Source organism: Mustela erminea, chromosome 7 (genome assembly GCF_009829155.1).
Source record: "Mustela erminea isolate mMusErm1 chromosome 7, mMusErm1.Pri, whole genome shotgun sequence".
NCBI lineage: Eukaryota > Metazoa > Chordata > Mammalia > Carnivora > Mustelidae > Mustela > Mustela erminea.
Window position 1 is genome coordinate 14150215 of NC_045620.1, and position 24012 is coordinate 14174226.

The 24012-nt window shown below is 40.7% G+C and overlaps 1 protein-coding gene across 5 annotated transcripts in view; it reads left to right on the top strand.

Moving 5' to 3' along the window:
• Window positions 1-1675: 1675 nt before the first annotated feature.
• NCOA5 (nuclear receptor coactivator 5) overlaps window positions 1676-24012 on the top strand; it is a 30496-nt gene continuing 8159 nt past the window's right edge. For 2 of the 5 annotated variants that reach the window (XM_032350477.1, XM_032350481.1), the window contains exons 1-3: window positions 1676-1788; window positions 14184-14250; window positions 22878-23204. In XM_032350477.1, coding sequence (XP_032206368.1) covers window positions 14213-14250; window positions 22878-23204 — 365 coding nt within the window. In that variant the 5' untranslated portion in view covers window positions 1676-1788; window positions 14184-14212. Of the gene's footprint in view, window positions 1789-14183; window positions 14251-16698; window positions 20385-22877; window positions 23205-24012 lie in introns of those variants that run through there. The other 3 variants (XM_032350480.1, XM_032350478.1, XM_032350479.1) reach the window with 3 other exon arrangements.

Consider the following 24012-nt stretch of genomic DNA (forward strand, 5'->3'; position numbering starts at 1 on the left):
ATTATACAGCATCTATCTCGTGGATGGGCATGAATAACAACTGATATAATGTGAAATGTTCTGGGTGGGAAAAGATAGGAAGATGAAGTTGGGCCACAAAATCTCTGCCCCTGTATATCTCACCAGAAAAATAATAATAAAAAAAGTAAGTTATAGGATATCAGAAAATTAAAAGAATTAATCAATTCAACCAAAAATTGAAAAAGCATACAATTTTATGGCATAAACATCAAAAAGGGCTAACACAGGAAAGAAACAGAAGATTCTGAACTGAGTCCAGTGTGGTTCTTAACCTACCCACAAAAGGATACCAGGGAAGCAGGTGAATCCACAAAATCCGGAGACTTCTCACCAAAGTGAGTGAACAACCTAGGAAAAGTAGAGGAAAAAAAAGAGAGATTCCCTGGATGTAGACGTCCCTATCTGCTCTGGGAGCTCTCAGCAGAGCAGCTCTCCCAGGTGCCATGATGAATTGTGAATTATTAAGGACCGGAAGATGACGTATATCTGTCCAAAGGCATCAAGCACACTCTGCACCCATCACAGGTGAGACTAACGAGACAATACTGTGTGTCTCTGTTTCTTTCCTTCAAATATTTACCTGTTTGTAATTACACACTCAGGTGTGATTATTCCCTAATTCTCTCTCTCCACTAGAAAGTAATCTCGAAGACAGCAGAGATGGATCTGCATTTGCTCATGACAGTGTTTCAAAAGTAGTTGTCTAATAAATCATAGGGCCACCTAGTAGGTGTGTAATAAACATTCAGTGAGCAAATGAGTGAAGGGGTGAGCAAATGAATGGTTGTCAAAGAAATCTGACTTCCCATAGCATTCCAGTTCCACAACCACCATTTTTCCTTGGCATGCACTATTCACAAAGAGAAAAACTAGACCCCCGCGGGGTCTGAGACAATTCCTAACTAATAAAAAAGCCTACCTTATTCATATAGCGATAGCTGTGATTAATGAAGTGTATTTACAATTGTGTGAACAAATTCCATCCCCTCTGACAAATTATTCTAGAGAAAAAAATGAACAATACAGCATTTTGCATGCTTCATAGTCAACAATTACATTCTGCGGTATTTATTTTTGACACTGAATAAATATTCCAGGAAGAAATAACTCAAAAAGAACCTGTAACTATATCAACATAAGCCTCTTACCCCATGTCAGCAAAACTAAAAGGGTACACAGCCTATTTAAATGTAAATTTAAATAAAGCGTTTTTTCTACCTCTCTGCTTTCTTTGTTCCTTGGGATTCGGAGGTTACGGGAATACATATACTATTCTCCAACACACACATCCAAAGGTGTTTTGTTTTTTGTTGTGTTTTATGAAAAACGAAATCAAAGTGTTTTAGGATTTAAATGATCTATTTCCACAGTTAGAATGGAAGAAAAGGCGCTCCGAATATCAGAAGAAAGGCGAAGCCTTTGGGGTCGGGGGACCAAGCCTGGACCCATCCTTAGCCTCGGAGCCGTTACTAGGCAACCCCTAGCGTTCTCAACGGCCGCCGGGAGCCACTTCCCCGCCCTGATTGCTAAGGAGATCGACGCCCAACTCAGCCCTGCCGTAAACCCACGCGCTCTTGCGACATTGCCGCGCCTGCCGCTGCGTGCGCGCCCTCTGCCCCCACTCTCCGCCCCGGCCGCCATTGCCTCGTGCCCGCGCCGGTCGGTTGGTGGCGCCTTTGTCCTACGGCGGGCAGGTGGGCTGAGGTGGAGGCGGCAGGGGCGGGCCTGAGGCGAAGGAGCGGCCGGGAGCCCGCCGCGCTGGTAGCGGTGAGTGCCGGGAAGCGGTGGCCGTCCGCCGAGGCGTGGGGCTCACGGCAGGCGGTTAAGGGGCCCGGGCCGGATGGGGAGGCTGAGGCGGGAGGGCCCGCTCGACGCGCGACCGCGGCCTCTGCTCCTCTCCGGGTGCGCGCGGAGCTGCGCATGCCCGGTGCGGGGCGCGGCCTCTGGCTCCCGTCAAGCCCAGGCCGGGACGGCCGGGGCGGCCGGTGGTGGGCTCGGGTCCGGGCGGCGCCGCACCGCGGCCGCCTGTTTGTGCGCGAACCGCCGACTGTAGTCCTCCGAGCTTGTCTGTAGGATAGGCCTGCACACCCCGCGTCCCTTTCTCGAAATTGTGAAGTCGCTCGCCTGCGGGTCCTCAGCGAGTCGGTGGCGCAGGCGGGATTCGAACTCGGACCGAGGTGGCCCGCCTCTCCGGGCGTTCTACCGGGCGTGCAGCGCCGTGCGGCGAACCGAACGCTGGCCCCCGTCGCCGCCGCCTCGCGGCCCCTTGACAGCATCTTCGGGGCGTCTGTCTCCTTGTCGCGTGATACCTCCACTCGGTTTATAACGCGGACCCCGGGCCCCGAGGATGGGGAAAGAAACTGTGCCCGAGGTTACCGTGGAAACTAGCGGCAGAGCCAACGCCCCAACCTGCTGGCTCTTCTGTCTCCTGACCCAGGTCACTCTCCGCTCCCCACGACCCGCCGGGGGCTTTTTTGAGGACGGCGTTTCCCAAATTTCAGTCTCTCGCGTGACACCTTTCTGTCGTGTGCCTTCTGTACTGTTATTTATTTACCAAATGTTAATTTTTTTCTTTAAACTGACTCCTTTTTCCTCCTCCTTAAATACATTTGTTCAAGGTGGAAACGTAAATCACAAACCGTATAATGGAAAGCCAGTTATTTTCCTAATGCTCGTAAAAAATAAATACCTATCTATTAAACAGTGCGTCCTTGTTCCTCCTGAAGTTATTCTGCGTTCCACGCTTTGGGAAACGCTGCCCTAGGAGTACGGGGTTAATTGTCGTCCTGGCTTTCGCTCTGTGCGTAGATTTTTTTCCCTGAGGCATAGCGGATTCCGTGAAATGCTCCAATATCTTGGGGATGATGATACTACAAGGCTTTTTCGTTGTAAACTGTTCTCATTATTGACTTACAAGCGCTAGTCCCAGGGAACTGCAGGAACTGTCAGCTCCAGTGCGCCGGTGTGCCTCCTCAGTTTTCTTGTAGCATTGTGGCATGGTAACCACCTGACTGTTTCTGCGTATGACCATGGAGCAGTTTTGGTTTTTGACAACTCTAGATTTAATGTTTTCTGTATGAGTCAGTCCGGGTGTGAAAACTTACTTTTATGTTGCCTTTTTCCAACCAGTAAAGCCCAAGCTTTTGCATTGTGGGTATTGGAGATCACTTAGCTATTTAACATCTGTTTCTTCCTATATTCTAGTTTCTTTGCCTTTCTTTTAGCTCGTGTCATGACACGTGTCATCGTGTCATCTTCATTTGAAACCTCTGACATGATTTTTTAACTTAAAACATAGAAATTATAGTTTTCCTTGTAGAATGTGCTGGAGAAACTGTATTCCAGGGCCCAGTGGAAGGAATTTTTCTAGCTGCAGGTGGTTCAGACTCACATGCCAGTAAACACCACGCATTTCAAGAAGGCATTAGGAGCTCCTTTCTCCTGGCTAGATCAGATGCTGCCAATTGATGCATTGTTGAAAAAAGCTAATTGGGTTTTTCAAACAAAGGGAGGCATTGACAGATTAACTTATTTATGTAAATAGTCTGTTCTCTCTGTAGTCCGTTCATAAACATTGTGTGTGTGAGAGAGCAGATTTACTTTAATTCACGGAAAGGAAACTCAGAAAAGTCGGCTCAGACCATTCAGGCGTTGTTTCTTCAAAGTCTATGAAAAAAAAAATCCACATGCCTTGGAGTTACCTTGGTAAGAGCAAAATGTAGAACTTATATAAGGCTAAGGTGATCAGTCCTGTTTAGAGAAGAAATGAGAATTTTTTACTCAGGTCTGTTTCCGAACTTCAGCGCATGGAGGTTCTAGCTACCAGTGCTCAAAAGCTAAGTCCTTTGGAGAAAGGTTTTAGAAGTATGATTTAAAAAAAAAAAAAAAAAGAATGCCTCATGATTTGAAACTTCATTCTTAAGAACCATTGCAAGCATTCTATCCCTGTGGCCTGCAGATGGCAGTGCCTTTGTATGGCTTGTTACTACTGTGAGAAGTATTGGAATTCATTTGTACTTGTAAGAGATTGAGAAACCTGTGGAGGAAATGCATTTAATATTTGAATGAGATACCTGTGGAGGAAATGTGTTTAAAATTTTATTCCTTTCAACTATCTTTGTTTCTTTGTTTTTGACTCCCCACATAAAGAATGAAACGTCTATTCCTAAACTATTACTCTTAATAGTAATGATCACATACAACCCTCAGTGCATATGATTTAAAAGCAGGTTTACAGTACCATTTCATTTGCTCCCACTAATCATCCTGTGAGATAGGTAGGCTGATATTATTTAATTTTTTTTGCTTATGAGGAAGTAATGGCTCAGAGAAGTTAGATTTTTTTGCCCAAATCATATACTTAGTAGAACATATTCAGGATACTATTGAAGATAAGATTTTGTGGTCAAGCAAAATTGGGAAATAATGAGATAAAGAGGTGTCCTTATTCCAGAACTTTAATATACTAAACATATGCACTGTAGATGTCCAAGAGAGGACGATATCATTGGTACCGTTGTCTTGCTATCCTCCTATGTACATGTTTAGGTCCTAGTGTTTTCCCAAACTGACTGTTCTTTCTGCCATGCTCTGTTTCCTCTCTTTACCTTGTGGTTTACTAATGATTACCATGTGTTTTGAGACAGATGGTTTTAAAGCTCAGTCAGCTTTTTTTTTGTGCCAAAAGATTTGTCCTGTGAACAGTGTACACATTTGTCTAGACTATTTGGCTTAAGCAGAGTTGAACTATCAAGAAGTTAAAAGGGCAGTGACCAACAGAATATTACCCTTTATGCTACTTTCATTAATGAGAAGCGTTAATGAAAGGATCAGGGTAAGGCCACTGTCTGAAGCCATAGCACATTAGAGAAGTATGAAGTATACTGACAGCTAAATATATAATACCAGCATGCCTGCTGCTTTTTAAATGGTGGTTTTATTACCACCAGATATGAATATTTATAGGGACGGTCATTTTCATTCTTCAGCCTATCACTAAAAAAAAAAAAAAAACCCACCCAGAAACAAACAAAAGAAATAATAGGTCAACTGGACCAAGTGCTTTTTTTCTTTTTTTTATTTAAATTCAATTAATTAACGTATGTGTACTATTAGTTTCAGAGGTAGAGTTCAGTGATTCATCAGTTGTGTAAAACACCCAGTGCTCATTATCAATTATTTTTATGTTAAGAAAATTCTCCTCAAAAAAATCAGAACTTTTGCACACCATAATACTCTTGACCTTTTATTTCCTATTCAAAACAACATTATTGTTGACCTACATAAAGACTGACAACTTTAGGCAAGGATGACGGCAACTTAAGTTGCATTGGAAAACATTTAGAGAGCAAAATATCTTATAACTTGAGCTCTATGAAATATCTTGAGTGGTCCCCTGGATTGGATCTAGAGTGATTGAATTATAGAAGATTAGGTTGATCCTACAGTTAGTGAGCAAGCTTTGGAGAACTTTGAATTATGAGTAATTTGGCTTTAAGTGAGTATACTTAATTATCCAGTTGGAGACTGAGATAGTAATAACATGTATTTACCATCAGAGATGATACAGGAAATTTATTTTTAAATGTCTCTTCAGAAATTATTCTTGATATCCAAAAGAAAAAAATAAGAAAAATATTATTTCGTTCAGTACAAAAATTTAAGATTATAAACTTATTTCAGAACAGCATCAGTCCCTAGAACAGCTTGTTGAAAATACAAATCTGTATTCAGCTTCCCATCCCCCCAGCTCTGGAATTGGGGGCTGGAGAATCTACCTTTCAGAAGCAAACCCTGCAATTTTTATGTACATTATGGTTTTGAGAACCCCAGATTTAGGCTTTAGAAAATGAGTTTTCACTAGAAATAGAAGATTGAAGCAGATTCTAGTACTAATATATTCATATCCCAGATTACTAATAGGAATTGGCAGCTCTGGTTTATGGTTGGTATACATTTTAAGCAAAACTGTAATTTAACTATAAAATGTTCTTTGGCTTCATGGTTTGAACTAGAGGTAATAGCAATAATTAGAATATCTGTAGAGTTTTTAGTATTTTAATTCCTTCCATTTGCATCAGTAGGATGTTTTTACCTCTTGAAAACAAAGAAAGCAGACCTACCAAGATTCCATGGTCTGCTTATTAAATTTAGATTTCCTCCACTTTGCTTTTAGTGGTGTGGATGTGAAATCATATGTGTGACCATTTTTTTCTTCTTGCAAAGAGATGAATTTAGATATGAAAACCAGATGCCTAAAAAGAAGCAGGAGTTTTAGCCCCTGCCAGCAAAACAGTATCAGCAAGTCTAGTTTGCAGAATTTAGAGAGAACTTTAGTTGAAATTTTGCCATTTATTAGCCAAAGAACTGGATAATATGCTATCAAAAAGTGGCAAGCTCAGTGGATAATATTTTTCTTGCTTTTTTATAACTAGGTAATTGGGGAAAAAAGCTTAAGTTTTCAGGATACTTTTTAAATGATCAGATGAAATCGAAGAGAAGTTGTTGGTATACACTCCTCCTTGGGGGGCAGGGACACTGACCTTACAGTTGGATGTTATTACTAACTTTAGTACAGTGGAAACGTGGGTTCATGATTCCATTTCCTTTGGAGGTAGCTATATGATTATGTTTTCTATACTGTTTTCAAGGGTTATACTTTGACAGATTTTAGCCATTGTCATGATGTTTTCTTTGTGGCATTATGTTTATGGGTTATTACTCCTTGAATACAGGAGTTTAAAGAGGTTTCTAAATGGAGGATCTAAGTATATGTTATACATAAGCTAAGGGATAAATAGATAATACAGTTCCTAAATACTTGCCAAGGATCACCTGAGAAGCTTGTTAAAATACGGGTTCCCAGGCTTCATCCTCAGATTCTCAAAGTTTGTGATGAGGTCTGAGAATGATGTTTAGCCATCTTCTCGGGTGGTACTGATATTTCTTCATGAAAGGAATGCGACGTGAAGAATGAAAAAATATGTGTGTGTGTGTGTGTAAATGAGAGGGGACATGGGAAACTGTTTAATGGGTATAAATTTTTGTTTCGCAAGATGAAAAAGTTCTGAAGATCTGTTGTACAACAGTATGAATATATTCAATGTACTAAACCATGCACTTAAAAATAGTTCGTATGAGGGGCACCTGGCTGTTTCAGCTGGTCAAGTATGCTACTCTTAATCTCTGAGTCGTGAGTTCAAGCCCCACATTAGGTATAGAGCTTACTTTAAAAAAAATAATAGTTAATATGGTAAATTGTGTGTTAGGTGGGTTTTTTTTTAATCACACTTAAGTTGTTTCTTTGTTCGTTTGTTTTTAAGTATTAGGAAAAACTAAGGAAGGGTGCTTGGTTGTCTGTTTCTTCCAGAACAGTGGGTTAAACTAATATTGTTGGCTATTAATTCCTGACTTGGGCCCCAAGTTTATTTTATATTCCTTTATTGAAGGTAGATTCATAACCTTTAAATACTTTTCTCATTCCTGTACCCTTCATTGTCAAACCAATGATCCTTGAAAATCATTACTATAGTTAATATTTTGAATATCTTAGGTTTAAATACTCCTGCCCCCCTTTTTTGGATAATATACGTATAGGAATCCTTTATTATTTTAGCTTCACTGAGACTCTATTATGGTAGCTCAATGTACACAGACCCTCTTGCCACCAATTTTTTCTTTTTCAGCAGCAAAGTTTTTTGTGACCTTTTTCTAACTCTGGCTTGCATCTGTAATTCTTCTCTCTTTTCTTCCTCCTGTCCCCCTATTCCCTACACTGAACTTCCTACACTGAACTTACTAATTACGTTCTTCACGCCATTCCTTCACCTTTACATGGGCTGGAATGACTCTTCTCTTTCTGAACTTTCGGAACTACTCGTCCTGCAGGACTCTTCCTCTAGGCCATCCCTGCCTCCTCTATGTCCCTCCTACCCCTTACTCTTTTCAGTCTCTTCTCCCCTGCCACACTAGCCTTCATTGTCTCTGCAGTAAACCTGCTTTAGGTTATGATTATCCATTTGTATGTTCCACACTCCTTTATTAAACAGTGAACTCCCTTTAAAGCAGAGACTTTAGCCTTATTATTTCTGTATGTGTAAGGCATAGTACACAGTGTGACACATAGTAGGCCTGGAGGCATCTGATTGAGCTGATTAGAAACTGTTTTCAAGTGTGTTAATTCAGTTCTGTAAGGATTTCTGTTTGTACAGTTCAGCGGAAATTTTACCTGTGTTAAATAAGCCTGTATTTTACATTTTTTGTAGCTCAGGTTGTTTTACCAGTTTAGATTAGCTCCATCTTTGTGAGTCTAAATTAGTGATGCTGATGCTGTCCTTGAATCAGCATAACCAACACAGGTAGAGTATCCATTTCATCAGGTTTAGAGAAATCAAATGACTTGACTAACTATCCACCACTCCCATTAGGACTAGAACTCAGATATGCTGATCAGGTGAGTGCTCTTTCCTCAAAAGAAGTAAAAAGGGCAGAAAATTAAATGATGTAGAATTTTTTCCTGAAGTGTTGAAGTGAATAGAATATCGGTACCAAAGTCAGAAACATTGTACAGTTGACCCTTGAAAACCTGGGTTTGAACTGCACAAGTCCACTTATATGTGAATTTTTTTATAGTACTGTAGATGTGTTTTCCTTACGGTTTCCATAATAACATTTTCTTTTCTCTACCTTACTTTATTGTAAGAATACAGTGTATAATACATATAACATACAAAAATACATGTTAATTGATTGTTCATGTTATCAGTAGGTCTTCTGGTCCATAGTAGGCTGCTGTTAAGTTTTTAGGTAGTCGAGTTTTTCCGCTGCATGGGAACAGCACTCCTAACCCCTGCATTGTTCAAGGATCAACTGTAGTTTGAGGTGATAGAAACCGAAGTGGAATTTAATAAGTAGGCTCTGCCCTGCTGGGTATCTGGGGCACTTAAACATTGGTGTGACTGGCATAGACTGGGCCTCTCCCAGGTTCTGTCATTTTGATCAGGGAGTCTTAGCAAGTGTTCATAATGGAAACCATGTTTTTCTGTTCCCTGTTGGGGCAGTATAGCATAATAGTTAAGCACTTTGGTGTCAGACAAATCTGGATTTGAATCCTAGCTCTGCCTCCTGACCATCATGTGATCTAAGAAAAGTCAGTTAATTTCTCTAAATCTCAAATTTCCTCATTCGCAAAATAGAGATCATAGCACTTAACCTCCAAGCATTGTAGAAAGGATTAAATGAGATAATGCACATGATGTTCTTAGTACAGGCTCTGGGACAGAGTAAGCATTCTGTAAATAGAAGTTATCATTGTTTCCCCCATTCCTGTACCTAGGAATAATAATCTAATATAGCTAAAGATATAATCTATTTTTTTTTTAAGATTTTATTTATTTGTCAGAGCCAGAGCGAGCACATGCAGACAGAGTGGCAGGCAGAGACAGAGAGAGAAGCAGGCTCCCTGCCGAGCAAGGAGCCCGATGTGGGACTCCATCCCAGGATGCTGGGATCATGACCTGAGCCGAAGGCAGCCGCTTAACCAACTGAGTCACCCAGGCATCCCTATAATCACTTTTAATTAGAGGATGAAAGAAAGAATCCAATATGAGGGAATGCATAGTTTTTTGTTTTTTGGTTTTTTTTTTTAAATTTTTAATTTTTTATAAACATTTATTTTTTTATTTTTTTATAATTTTTTATTTTTTATAAACATATATTTTTATCCCCAGGGGTACAGGTCTGTGAATCGCCAGGTTTACACACTTCACAGCACTCACCCCTCCCCAATGTCCATAATCCCACCCACCTTCTCCCAACGCCCCTCCCCCCAGCAACCCTCAGTTTGTTTTGTGGGATTAAGAGTCACTGGGAATGCATAGTTTTTAAAGTAAATTTAAAGGATTGAGAAACAAGCAGGGCATTCTCTTATCCCTGACTCATTGCATTATAACTTGTTACATATCCCTGATGTTATAGTATACCATCAAGGCCATCTTCATAAATGTAGTTTAAGTGAGAAGTTCAATCCTTTCCCATCCCAATTTGGGGAATTTAATGTGTGATAACCTCTTTCTTGTCAGTACGGTTTTTCAAGTGGCATTATCTTCATCATTACATAGTTCCAATTTAGTAATTACTGATTATTAGTTGGTTTTCAACTAAGCCTTTGGGGAATTTTAGTTCATTTATAATCACATCAAAATTATATGGGCTTCTGGGTTCCTTCAGCATCCAGCAGTCCAACAGTGATACTGTCACTAAGTGCAGCAGTTCGTGCTAGAATAGTCCTTATGGTTTTCCATTATGATAGCTTGTGATAAAAATTGATTTTAAGGTGAAAAGAGTTGTTTTTATGATGGTACAATTAGAAAAAATAGAGCAAAGCCATTCTTGGTACTATGAATGAAACATGCATTTTTATTTATAGCATTGTACAAAGACCATTGTGTGAACCCTGTCTAGCATATTAGTCTAAACTAAAATTGTACAGTAGGCATTGTGTCATTCTTTGAAAGTTCTTTACCCCAGTCTTTTGTGACTTAAAACAGTTTTGCCACTTCCTGTGTGACATCGTGTTTTCTAGATTATTTTCTGGTTTGTTTCCTTTTATGTAGATCCCTTCAGTTGGTGTTATTTTTCTTGCCTAAAAATCCTTAACTGAAAAGTGCTTTTAACTATTTTCAGAAGAAACCTTAGAAGATATTCAGGCCAAGGTACCTTGTGATGGTGATTTTGAATGGCATTCACATAGCTAATATAGCTAACAAAGTATGGAGGTACCAACCAAGCTGAGGTGAAAGAGACAGTGAGAGACTGACTTCAGGTCTTAAGGGCATTTGGCCAGGATGAGATAGAGCAGGAGTGGAAAGAAACATCAAAGTTGCCACTACCCTCTTATTGGTTAAATTCTCTCCAATTATGGTTCCCTACCTAATGTCCAGAAAGGTGGCCAGGTTGTCTTTCCATCTTTTTTTTCTTTTCCTTTATATTAACATTATTTCTGTTTCCTTGGTGTAGATTATATATCTCTGTAAAGAGTTAAGAAGGAAAAAATCTAATTAACCAATTAATACAAAAGCCCCCTTTACCAGTCCCAATATTTGCATTTTCAAACAAACCTCCAACCTCCCAGTTGGTGGGTTATTAAATTATGTGACCAACAAAAGGGGGAGAGGGGTTGGGACAAGGGTTTTTTCCTTGACTCTTTACATCTTAATTATGCTTTATGACCAGTTCCCTGAAGTTTACTTTTGGCAGCTTCTCTATTCTTCCTGTATTTCTGAACTCACAGGTTTTCCAAAAGTTCTATGTGACCATTTGTTAGGATTTTTTTCTGTATCGGTCTTGGTGGTGATAACAGTTTTGCTTTCATAACTCTAACTGAAACCCACCCACCCCCAACCCTCCTCTAACCTGAGCAGCTCTCTTGGGTGGCAGTGAAACTATCAAAAACTTCAGGTCTCATTTTCTCCATATCTCACCCAAGATGGAGGTATAAGGAACTCTTAAATAGAGGTGAATAATAAACAAATACTTGGCTTTAAGAAGAAACTTAAAATGGTCTGAGAGTTCTCTTTTTTACAGAAGAAACATAAGCCACACCATCCAGATATAATTGCTTTAGACTATTTAGTGAAAATAGGTAGTATGAGGCAAATTATAATCAAATGGTTTAAAGATAAAATAATCTTGAACTTTAAATAATCTCTCAAATAATTGCAAAAAAATTTCACTAACTTCAAAGTAAAATATTTACCTCCTTCATTCTAACTGGAGCCAGCTTTGCCCCAAAGCTTTGCACTACTTTGGTCTCCCCAGTTCTAATATGTAGGAGCTCACAGAAATGAATATAATTTTATAGTGTAATAGTCCTTTTCTTTTTTTTAAAGATTTTATTTATTTATTTGACAGAGAGAGATCACAAGTAGGCAGAGAGGTAGGCAGAGAGAGAGAGAGAGGGAAGCAGGCTCCCCGCTGAGCAGAGAGCCTGATGTGGGACTTGATCCCAGGACCCTGAGATCATGACCTGAGCCGAGGGCAGTGGCTTAACCCACTGGGCCACCCAGGTGCCCCGTAATAGTCCTTTTCATACCATGTAAGCAAATTATATCACATTAATAGAAACGTGCCCACTAAAATGGTACCATATGTTCTGTACTCTAACCTAAATGTTCAAGTCAAGTCAATGTTGAGTAGAGAAGTTTTCTTTATTCACAAGACCATCCAATAATATCTGGAATCCTGCTGGGAGATCCTGTGCTTATTTAAAAGAAATCTTCACACCCCTAATACTCTCAGTATATTCCATAGATAGTTTGAAAACTACTTAAACAAAACTACTTAAACAATTCTTTCTGAATCATAATCACCCCATATTAGAGAGCAGTATAAGTAAGTAGACTAGGTCAGTAGGCCCTTCGAAACCTAAACCAATATTCTTCACAAAAACACATAAAAGAACTAATCATTATATAATGTGCAGTTCAGCTATTGCTGAGCTTTTGGGGTTGTAAGTGAAAGTGCTACTTGGCATACCAAAGCAATGGTCAGATATTACTATTGGCCAAGTCCTGTATAGATGTTATTTTTTTAGTTTTAATAGAGGGATGATAGCATTGTGTCTACTTAATTAAAAATGTGAGAGGCAACTTAGGGTGAAATATGCTTCTCTTATTGTTTAAATTTATGTTACCTTCAGTTTATCAAAAGTCATTCTTCTCCTAGATACAATAGAAACTCTGACTTAAAATGGAACTGAAGATTATTCTCACTTAAATAGGAACTCAAAGTTGACAGCATAGCGGGGTAAGGTCTGTACCAGACCTCTTCAGTTCTATGTTATTACTGTGATCTCTCACACCATAGGACTCTGGTTGGAATTTTTTAAATACATAATTACTATTTTAAATTACTCTAATTATGTGAGTGCTTAATACCATTTAATGTCATTAGATACACTGCCAGTTGCTTAATATGGAACATGGAGAACCAAACTACACTGCAGCAGGACAGTTTCATTTCTTCATGCAACCAAAGATTGAAATTTTTTTTTTTTTAAAGATTTTATTTATTTACTTGAGAGAGAGACAGTGAGAGAGAGCATGAACGAGGAGGTCAGAGAGAGAAGCAGACTCCCCATGAAACTGGGAGCCCGATGCGGGACTCGATCCCAGGACTCCAGGATCATGACCTGAGCCGAAGGCAGTTGTCCAACCAACTGAGCCACCCAGGCGTCCCAAGATTGAAATTTTTAATACGTTTATTAATCTGTAAGTCACATAAAAATTGTCCTGTTATCTTTCAACATAGATCGGTACATTTCTTTAGATAATTCATCAGTTCTTACTCATACATGGTGTTTTTATTATTCATTTCAGTTTTTGCAAAGCAGATTTGTTTTGTTTTTAGCAAGTAGGCCTTAACTGCACAAACTGGCTTTTCTGTAAGTTTGTATGATTCCACTGTTCTCCCTTACCTGGTTGTAAATGCCACACTTCTCTAAAGAAAACTTCCTGTGTGGAGTGTTTTACTACCTAACCAAATGCCAGTTCTTATTCTGAAGTACTTACCTGTGAGGTTTGTAGTTGCTAACATGTAATATACTTCGTTTAGGAAAACAATATTCTTTTCTACATCTCATTCTGGAACATTCTATACAACGGAATGCAACACAACATTTAAAGTAGGCCCCTACATTAAAAGTAGGCCCTGCTTCATGGCCTATTGGCAGTTTTAAGCAATAGAGTCCGGCTGTTTCTTCTTTGTAACATAAAATGGAATTATTTTCCTTTGCTGCTTTTTTTTTTCTTTTTTCTTTCTTTCTTTCTTTTTTTTTTTTTTAACTCTGTCTTTCCTGTCTTTCTCCCACTCTCCTGCCCTCAAAAAAGAATCTTGGGTTTAGAAGGCAACTTTTTCTACTTTTGGAGGGGGCAGTTAGGTTTAGGACTCGATAGCATGTTAAAGCATAAACTGAGGGACATTCCTTACCAAACCTACCGTAACTTAATAAAAATTGCCCAAGTGACAGTGTGTCTGCTGAATGGATTTTCTTACACCATCTGGTTGTCATTGTAGTTTTTTTGTTGTTGCTTTCATTTGAAATGTGCTGATGATTTTGTTTTTATTCCATAGCATTGAACAGATGGGTTGATTATTCTTTTCAGATATTAATAAGGCAGCGGAAAGAAGAAATATGAATACGGCTCCATCAAGACCCAGCCCCACACGAAGGTAAAGTACCCTGAAGCAGTGAGTTACCTTGGGAGAGTTGGGCTCTGGGGAGTTAAGCCCAACTTCGTACGTCAAGGGTCTTTTCTTCCCCCCCAACAAATCAGAAACGCTCAAGCAAACAATAAGAACATGAACGTTGTGTGAAGGGCCTTGCTGCTTTTTTTAAACATACATCAGGAGATGCAGAGAAGCTTTGCGTTTTCGGTGACAAACCCAGCAAGTTCAGCTTGCAACATGAGTTGCAGGCGATCGGAAGAGGATAAACCTCTGTCTGTCCCCAGCTCACGTGTCGTTGGGAGCCTCCACAGCAGGAGGAGTGCCCCATGGTCGTTGGTGTGTGCCATGCTGCGCTGCAGTGGGCAGCAGAGATTCGACTCTTCATTCCAAATGGCTTCCGGTCCAGATGTTAACCAGGTTTATGGAAAGTGCTGCTTGAGAGATTGCTGCCGTGCCTGTGCTGCAGATCCCCTGTTTGCTCGCATGCTTGGGTTACCGTTTGAGGGGAAATAAAAAGGGCAAAAACACTTCAGCTCTCAACGGTCTCCCTTTTTCTTAGCTTTCCTGGAAACAAAAGGCATTTCCCTAATACATTCTTTCTTCCAGTATCTACAGAAGAGCTAGTCCTGATGTATACCCACAAGATATGCATTAAATTGGCCCCTTTCTCAAAGAAGAGCCTGTTTATGTTACCATATGCACAAAAGAGGCGTTATCCAAACTAGCACCCTAACCGTACACCAGTGGATGCAGTGTGTGCACTTCTGTGTGGAATGCAGACAGATATGATGTGGTTTCATATCTGGTGTCTCTTCGTGGCCAAATGGATACTCAGTAAGGATTTTGCTTTTACCTCTAAGTAAAAATAGCAGTTTTCCACAGTAAACTACATACCTAAACTATGTACCATGATAGACTACATTTCTTAAATTGAACTGAACACTGCTGAGTACGATGAATCCTGGTCTGTACTGCTAGCGCCGCAGATCACCTGGTATATACCCAGCTACTTACACATGACATACAGCTGTCTTTCGAGACAAAAACACCTCTGTTTTGTTCCCCGCTCATAGGAAGGAATGGCCGCTGTATGTTTGGTGTATGTTGCCCCCTCTTGGATGCGAAGGGTGGGTATTTTCTAAAGTACCAGGAGTAGATTATACGTGACTGCTCTGCAGAGTTCGGGCAGATGGTAGCAGCAAGGTGGTGATTTCATTTGGCTTCTCTGAGCACTCTGCCAGTGCAGAGGAGTTGAATCTGACACCACAGCCACAGCTGCACTACAGCCGCTGGGTGGATGCCCTGGCTGGCCATTGTTCTCACTGCAGAAGTGAACATGTACATTGGTATTCTCTCTGTCCGCTCTCACACTGGAAGGCATGCCTGTAGCTTACAGGTAAATACTGTGGTGATTGATTTTATGGGCATGCGTGAGTATCCTGAAGAACTTAAATGAATCTGCAGAACTTCAGCGGTTCCATATAATGTGTGCTTCTGTTATGCTGCATCAAACCATGCTGTAGATGTTGGGAAGTCCCATCTGTGTTGCTTCTCATGCCCCAATAAACAGGGAATACAGAGGGTGAAGAGTTGACATCTAATGGTCAGAAATAGAGGGCGCCCATTGGAAGCTGTGGTTGCCAAGAGGCTTGAAAGGAGATAGAGTGTGTATCCAGTTTCCAAGGAGCAATGATGCATGTGTTCCCAAACTAGGTAACTTACCGGAAGGAGTATGGAATTGATATCTATAAAGACACTGGCTTCACTAGTAAAATCCTCTCCCCTCTTTTGTCCCCATGATGCTTATAATCTCTGGATCATGTCTGTGTGTTTTTGCAGGCAACATGCCTGCCCCCCCCCCCCCCCCGCCCAAAACAAGGCACATCACAGAGTAGTTCCTGTTTGTGCTCTTGAGTTATGCCATCTTATTAATAATACTTAGCTAAATCTTTTTAACATTTCCAAATGATTATAGGTATTCAACAGACATTGGCAATGTTGAGGAAATTCCTGCTTGGAATCCAATATAGCTATTGCCAGAACATTAAATTAAAAAGATTAATTTCATCCCCTCTTAAAATGCAGCTCTATAACTTCTTGTGCAATGGAAGAAATAGCTATATGCTTTTCTTCTTTTTTTTAGTAGTAGATCCCAAAAAAAACCCCATACAAACAACATTGGAAGGAACTTTTAAAATGTTCTCCCTACCAGAGACATAAATACAAATACGTCACTTCTTTATACCCTTTTAAAATATCACCTTCCTGAGGGCACCTGGGTGGCTCAGTTGGTTAAGCACCTGCCTTTGGCTCAGGTCACTGACCCCTGTGTTGGGCTCCTTGCTCAGCAGGGAGTCTTTTTCACCCTCTCCCTCTGCCCCTCCACCCCACTCATGCTTGCTCACATGCACGCTTTCTCTCTCTCTCAAATAAAATCTTTAAAAAAAAAATAAAATACCATTTTCCTCAAATAATTTCTAAAATGAGGTTGTTTGGGATATGAATAGGGCAGTAGCCTCCTGCTTCTTTTTGCAATCAATAGGAGGCACAGTTGGGCTAATTTAATTGCCATCTAGAATCAGTCTTCCCCCTTGGTGCTATGACCCTAACTGGGTTCCTCAGCGTGTTATTTAACATGACGAAGTGTCATACAGTTGTGCTTAATAAGGTTCAGGGAAGGAGGATATTCACATTTCGTAAATCTGTTCTGAGCCCTGTCTAAAACCTGAGCAGAGAGTCCCAGTTTTTTATTTCTAAGAATAAAAATTTTAAAGCCAGACAAACTTGATATTGTATTCAAAACAGAACACTAACATTTTGATCACACTGATCATGTATTTTCTCTTAAGGTATACCAATAAGGCAGAAATAAAATGGAATAAGTAGGCAAGATGGACGACTGGTTAGCCTGGAAGAGGCTAATCATTTCTCTAAGGATGAACACTGGATATCACTCTTGGGGTACATACTCCCAGTCAGAGCCTTGAAGTAATTCAAAATATACCAGTCTGTTGACAACTGCCAAACTGCCTTCATTTGGCAACCCTAATCAGTTACGTGTCCCCCAGCCAGACGGAATGTATTGTTCACAGGCAGGGTGGGGGGAGTATATTTGTGGCAGATAGTTCCCTGGAGTTGTATTTTAATGTGTTCAGTGTTGCTCCTTTTAATAAAATTGTTTCTGAACATGCTGGCAAGACCTTTGTAACACCTTGTTTTGCTGGACGTTAACCTTGACTGTCAAAACACCTAAGTATCTTTGGGAGTTTTCACAGGATTATCACCTCTTCAAATGTCTCTGTAAGCCACAGTTCTGCTGGCATTGCTCTCTGTTCGGTAATGTGCCTCCCCAATGACTCCAGCTGTCAGTGTGTAATTCTGACAATATTGGTCCAGCCAAGCACAAAACTCTGCATCAGGGATCCCTGCTCTGGATCAAATTTCGGCCTGAATTCTCATCATTTAACCCTTGGACCACTTTATTCGACTCTTGAACACATCGCTTAGTTACCATGTAAGCTGTCTAGCACTGGTGCTAGGCACTGGCCCGCCCTTTCTTCAGAGACTGGACCGTGATTCTGGTTGTACCTCAGATGTTCTCAGTTTCTATCTTCAGCTCAACACCCTGGCAGTCCAGGTCTTGGAACATATCCCTACACAGATGTGGCCTCCAAGTGAGACTCTTATTTCCTAAACCTTCCTGTCTGACATTAAAAAGAGCAAATAGAACTAATTTGTCTACACCCAAAGCTCTGCAGAGAATTTTCCCCGTGTGTTTGTTAAGGATGTTAGGCTTGGTGCGTCTCCGTGAAAGTCATCGAGGATCAACTCATCAGAAATATCCTAGCTGTAGACGAGTTTATTATGTGGCTCAAGATGACTTCTATCTCCAGTGCTAGTTCTTTTGATAACTGCTTGCTCTTACACTAGTTCTAGGTGGGCCTCGCAAGTTAAGATTCCAGGCTATGATTACCTCTGCACTAACACTTAAAGAACAGCCATCGGTTCTCAGGAAGTGCCGCCTCTACCGACATAAAAGTCGTATTTGTGCTTGAGAAAATCATCAGCGTTCTTCCTAGGGAGAAGCATGGACACTTAAAAAATTTGGATCTGTGAGGTGCGATAACTCATTGCACCCCATATCCTACCAGCACCTATTGGCAAAATTCTGCACGAGTCTGTTGTGTCCGTTTCTCACAGTAACATGGAGCCAACATGTTGGGGGATCAACATCACACAGCAGCCAGCCGTTTTAGATAATGATATTTGTGGACAATATCTGCAACAGAGGTACCAGCAACTACTGAAGTTGGTTGTTTTTCAGGAACGGAAAAAGAAAAAAAAAGCTCGCCCTCCAAGGGAAAATATTCCAGTGAACAGAAAGGAGATGCTGACAAAAAAGGACAGAGGCCTTTCTCCCTGACATTCTGTAGAGCCAAGGCCGAAGAACACCACCCTGGGCTTGAGGTTTCGGTCTGTGGAGGAAGAAAAGCTTAAAGTCCATCACAGACTTCCAAGATGATCATCTGTCCATTCGTACTCTGTAGGCTCTCAAATGCCTAGCGCTCTGCACGCCTCTTAGTAGTCCCCGAAGAGAAGCTGTTCTACCAGAAGAAGCACATCACTTTACCATCTGAGCCATGGCTTTTCCCGTCACCCACCCTTATCTTCCCTCTCTGATGTTTCCAAATGATACGACTATATTTCTCTCAAGGCAAAGAGCATTTGGCTTTTTCCCCAGCTGAATAGATGAGAAATGTATAGCAATTTTAGTCGTGTTCGTGGACTCCAGTGCTGAAATTTGTTTAACTGGTTCTGTTTTAAAGGTTCAGTTCTTTTTAGCTTCTAGTGACCTGGTACCTGAGGGTACACTGTGGTTGTTCTCCAGTAAAATACCTCTGGGATGAGAATGTGAACCCTATTGTGCTCCAGAAACTTGGTTTTAACCCACTTGTTATCTAAGGTCAAGCATCTCATTCAGAGGCTTCCTCCTTGTGCACTCTGAATCCTGCACCCTGTACCTCCATTTTGTTAGCTGGTTCTTGTTTTGAGAAAGTTGTTGGGGCCAGCAGCAGGAGCCCTTTTGTTCTGGGGAGATCTTTGTTTGGGTCCTAAAGTGACCCTAAAGATTTTTTGTTTTGGTCTCTACAAGAACTGCTTCCGCCACACTGCTCGTCTTTTGGAAAAAGGAGAAAAGCTTTGCCTTTTCATATTATTATCTTCTCTGTTCCTATTTCCACTGTTCTTTGGTTCTTTCCCCCTTGTGAATATCATCTTTTCTCCATTTTACCCAGAAAAGCAATGCAATGAGGGAATTAGTAGTTTTGTTGCATATGGACTTTAGATTCATTGAGGGAAGGGGAGTGCTTGCCTTCTCACACTGGAAGCATGAACTGAGACTTTGGGAATCTAGGGTTATGGTCAGCCTCCAGGGATGGAGGTAAGTAAGGTAAGTTTAAGATATTTCAGTGGGTTCAAAACCATGAGGACAATATGGCATTTTTAATTATCCTTAGGCTATGAATAATGTGCTGTGACTCGGTATTCTTAGCCATATCCCCACCCCTCGTTGCCACCACCTGAAGGCTTTGTGTGTGGTCTGTGGTCTGTCTGGTTCATGGTATCTCTCATCCCTGATGGCCAAGAACACTTGAAATCTGATTCTATCTCTAATGACTGCTTCTGACTACTCCCCAAGGCAAGTTTATCTTTTGATCATTAATCCAAAAATACTTACTTGTCTCTTTCCATAGGATCCTGAGTTTTTGCCCACATTATATACTCTTATCAGATGTTATACACGTGAGGAAGATTCTAGGACATGATAGAAAAAAACAAAGAATCTTGATTAGTCTGCACTTTAATCGGAAAAATGTTTAGCGCCTCCTCATTTAAACTCCCTGGTCTCCCATGTTTACGCCCATAAATCAAGAGTGCGTGTGAGCCTTAACATATATGACAAGGACTTTTCATAGATGCAGAATTGGCATTTAAATTCTTTTTACTGTGCCCACAGGAAGTAAAATTGAGGCTTTCTACCAGACTTGATGGCATTGTGATGGCTGCCTAGTGTGTGTAATCATGGTAGATGACAAAAGTTTAGACAAAATATGACACCTGCTCGTAAGAAGCTTACAGTTGAGTTGAATAATTCAATTTATTAAACATTACTGAACTCCATGCTGATGTCCTAGGGATCCAAAGACTTCAGGAGAACTTACTCTTCAGTAGAGAAGCAGTGTAAACAGGTAAAAAGTAGAGAACCATGTGATAAGTGCCGTGATAGAAATACATACAATATAAGTTATGGGTCATCTGCTGCATGTCAGACATAAACTGACCTAGTGGGTTAACAGTGGAGAGTCAGATGGACAGCCCTTGTCCTCATGGACTCACGTTCTAGTAGAGCAGACAGATGTTACACAAGTAAATAGATATGTCAAATTGTGATAAATGACAAGTAAAAACAGTGCTATGAGAAAATGTGGCCAGGATATAAGGGCAGAAAATAAACTTTTAGACTATTAGAATCGAAGGTAAGAGACACATACTACGCTGAGACCTAGAGAATGAGTATGTTCTGTTCTTGCTGCTCAAGCAGAGGCATCAGGAAAAGCCTTGCTAGTCACAGCTGAAAGGCCAGTGTGGCAAGATAGTGTCGAACTTTGGAGGGGAGGGAGTGAAGTTGGAGAAGACAGCCAAGACTGTGCAGCACCTGACTTAACCTTACTGGAGATTTTGGATTGAATTCTGAATACTGTGGGAAACCAGTGAGAGGTTTTTACATATTTGAAAAAAATCACTCTAGGATAATACAGAGAAAGATTAGAAAAGAGGCAAGAGCAGAAATGAGGAAGTCTTAACCCACGGTAGAAGTCTCTTGCTGTGGTTTTAGGGAAAGTTCTTTATGGGTTGGCCTTCAGCAGTACTAACGGACATAAACATGAACAGAACTGATACAGATTTTACAGAATGAACAGAATTTGCAAATGGAATTGGAAGAGTGGATGGGGCTTTGGAAAAGATGACATTCAGCTTCCTGGCTTAATGAACTGAGTAGGTAGGTGTGCCGTTTAGTGAGATGGAAAGGACTGAAGGAGGAGCATTTTTGTTGGGGAAGTTCGAGAGTTCGGGGCAGATTTTATGGAGGTGGTAATCCTTAAAGTAGGTCAAACAAGGAGACGCCGTTATGAAAAGGTAACTATCAGATAGAGATGAGTAATAGAAATAGTAAGTGTTCTAAGAGTTGAGCCGCAGGAGAGATCAACAGTTCTTACGGAGATTAGAGAAGATCTCTTGGAAGATTTGGGACATGAACTTTCCTGTGAGGGTTGGGTGATACTGGCATTGGTGCAGGAAAAATATTCCAAGTTGAAAAACCATGTGAACAGAAATCCTGAAGCAGATAGGATCATTCTAGTTAAGTCCTAAGAACAGAACAGATGAGATTGAATCAGGAAATGGGGGGAGCAGTAATAGTTGGGAAGGGTCCGGATTTGTTAGGGAGGGGTACCTAAAAGTGTGATTGTCAAGCTGTGATTAGTAACAGTTAGAAATCTGATAGTTAATCCGATGTTTATGTGTTGAATGAATTGAAATCTGGAAGATTAGTTTTTGGTTTGGTTTGGGTTTTTTGTTTCGTTTTGTAAACTTGTGAATCCAGTAGGAATGAAAAAGAAAAGTGAACAGGATTCAAGTGACTTACTGGAGAAAGGAAAGGAAGAACCAACATTAACTTTCAAGAACTTAAACCTTGGTAACCAGGGAGATAATTTCCAGCAAAAGTGAAAAAGTCGGGAATGGGACTAAGAAGTGGGTTGAATAAGAAGTTCAATTTTAGATATGTTGAGGTTTAGTTTCCAGTGGGGTAGAATGTCTCATGAAGCACAGACATATCTGTGACCTCAGACACTGTTCAAAGACCCCAAAAAAAAAAAAAAAAAAAAAAAAAAAGAACCAGGTTCTGCATTAAACTCAGATTGAGAGAGACCACTACTCAGTAACTGTTGAGAAGACAGAGAAGCTGAGTGTTCTTATACTTTACTGTGTGTCACATTGTACTTTTTCTTTTCTTCCCTTAATTTGACTACCCTACTAGATATTCTAAGTGAGATTTTCTGTACTTGAGGAACAACTGCTTTGATCACTGTTACTATATATAAAATTGTGCATTTGCTCTTTTTTTTCTTCATGAGTCTTGCTCCTTACTATGTCCCTCCCCAACTTTTCCCCCTTTTAAAATCTTCCAAACATGTCTAGTGGGAGAAAACAGGTTCTGGGGGAAAGATGCTTGAACTTTGAAAACCTGTGGAGATTTAGATGATAGCGTGGCATGCGTAAGGAATACCGAACTACTCTAGGACAAATACGTGACCCCAGTCGAAACCTTTGGCTTTGGGTCTACATTCTTCTTTTGATGTCCTAATCTTTTGGGATCCTGGAACCTACTAGTCTTTATTTGCTAACCAGATGGGTGACTGTCTTTAAAATTTTAGTCATGTTCTCACTGTTTGGCTGCTGTGTTTTAGAGAAAAATGCTTGGAGAGGGTGGGGACTTCCTCCAATAAAGAGCTGAAGGGTTGGCTACCTTCAATTTCTTTGTCTTAGCTCCTCCTTGCTACCTCCCACAGAGATCCATATGGCTTTGGAGATGGTCGAGATACAAGACGAGATAGATCCCCAATCCGAGGAAGTCCAAGGAGAGAGCCCAGGGATGGCAGAAATGGCCGGGATGCCCGTGATAGCAGAGCCATGCGAGACCCCCGAGACTTGCGGGACCACAGAGATACCAGAGACATTCGGGATCACAGAGACAGCCGAAGTATGCGTGATGCTCGGGACATGAGAGACCTTAGAGACTTTCGTGATCTAAGAGACTCTAGGGATTTTCGAGATCACCGGGACCCCATGTACGACAGATACAGAGATATGAGAGACTCCCGAGAGCCCATGTACAGGTACATTTGCAGCCATCTGCTTGGATTTTTGTTGGGTTTTTTGGTAACAGTCTTTTCTGTGGGTGTTCTGTTGAACAAATTGAAAGCTTTGTAAGGGCAGTGACTTTATCAGCCTTGTATTTCCAGTGTCTAGCAAGTGGCAGATGTGCTACTCAATAAATATTTGCTGAATATGTGAATGTTTGATGAATTATGCGTAGTGAATGAATCTGAATCTCTCCATGTGACCTGTGAAAGGCAGCATTGTGCAAATGGGAAAAAAAAAATGGATCGCAAATTATTTTGGCAGTGCAGAAACACAGGGAAAATGTACGCGTGGCCAGTAGGTCCAGGAAAAAACACTCAGCATCATTCGTCAGAAGGGAAATGGAGATCAAAGCCACAATGGGCCACCCCTTCATACCTACTAGGCTGGCTGTAATCACTGAATCATTTATCGAGGCAAACAACAAAAGAAAGTAGCAAGTATTGGCAAGGTGGGGAGAGAGAGAACCCTTGTGCATTGTTGGTGGGCATGTAAAATAGTGTGGCTGCTGCAGAGAACAGTTGGCAGGAGGTTCCTCAGAACATTAAATACAGCAGAATTACTCGGACCCATCAGTTCCACTCCTGGAACTGAAAAGAGGGACTCAAAACAGATCCTTGTATGTGAGTATGCGTAACAACACTTTCCATGGTAGCTGAAAGGTGGGTCTAGCAAAAGATGAATGAATAAAAAAAGTAATCTATCCATACAGTGGACTTGTATTCCAGCCATAAAATGGAAGGTGATTCTGACATCTGCTACAACAAGGATGGACTTTGAAAA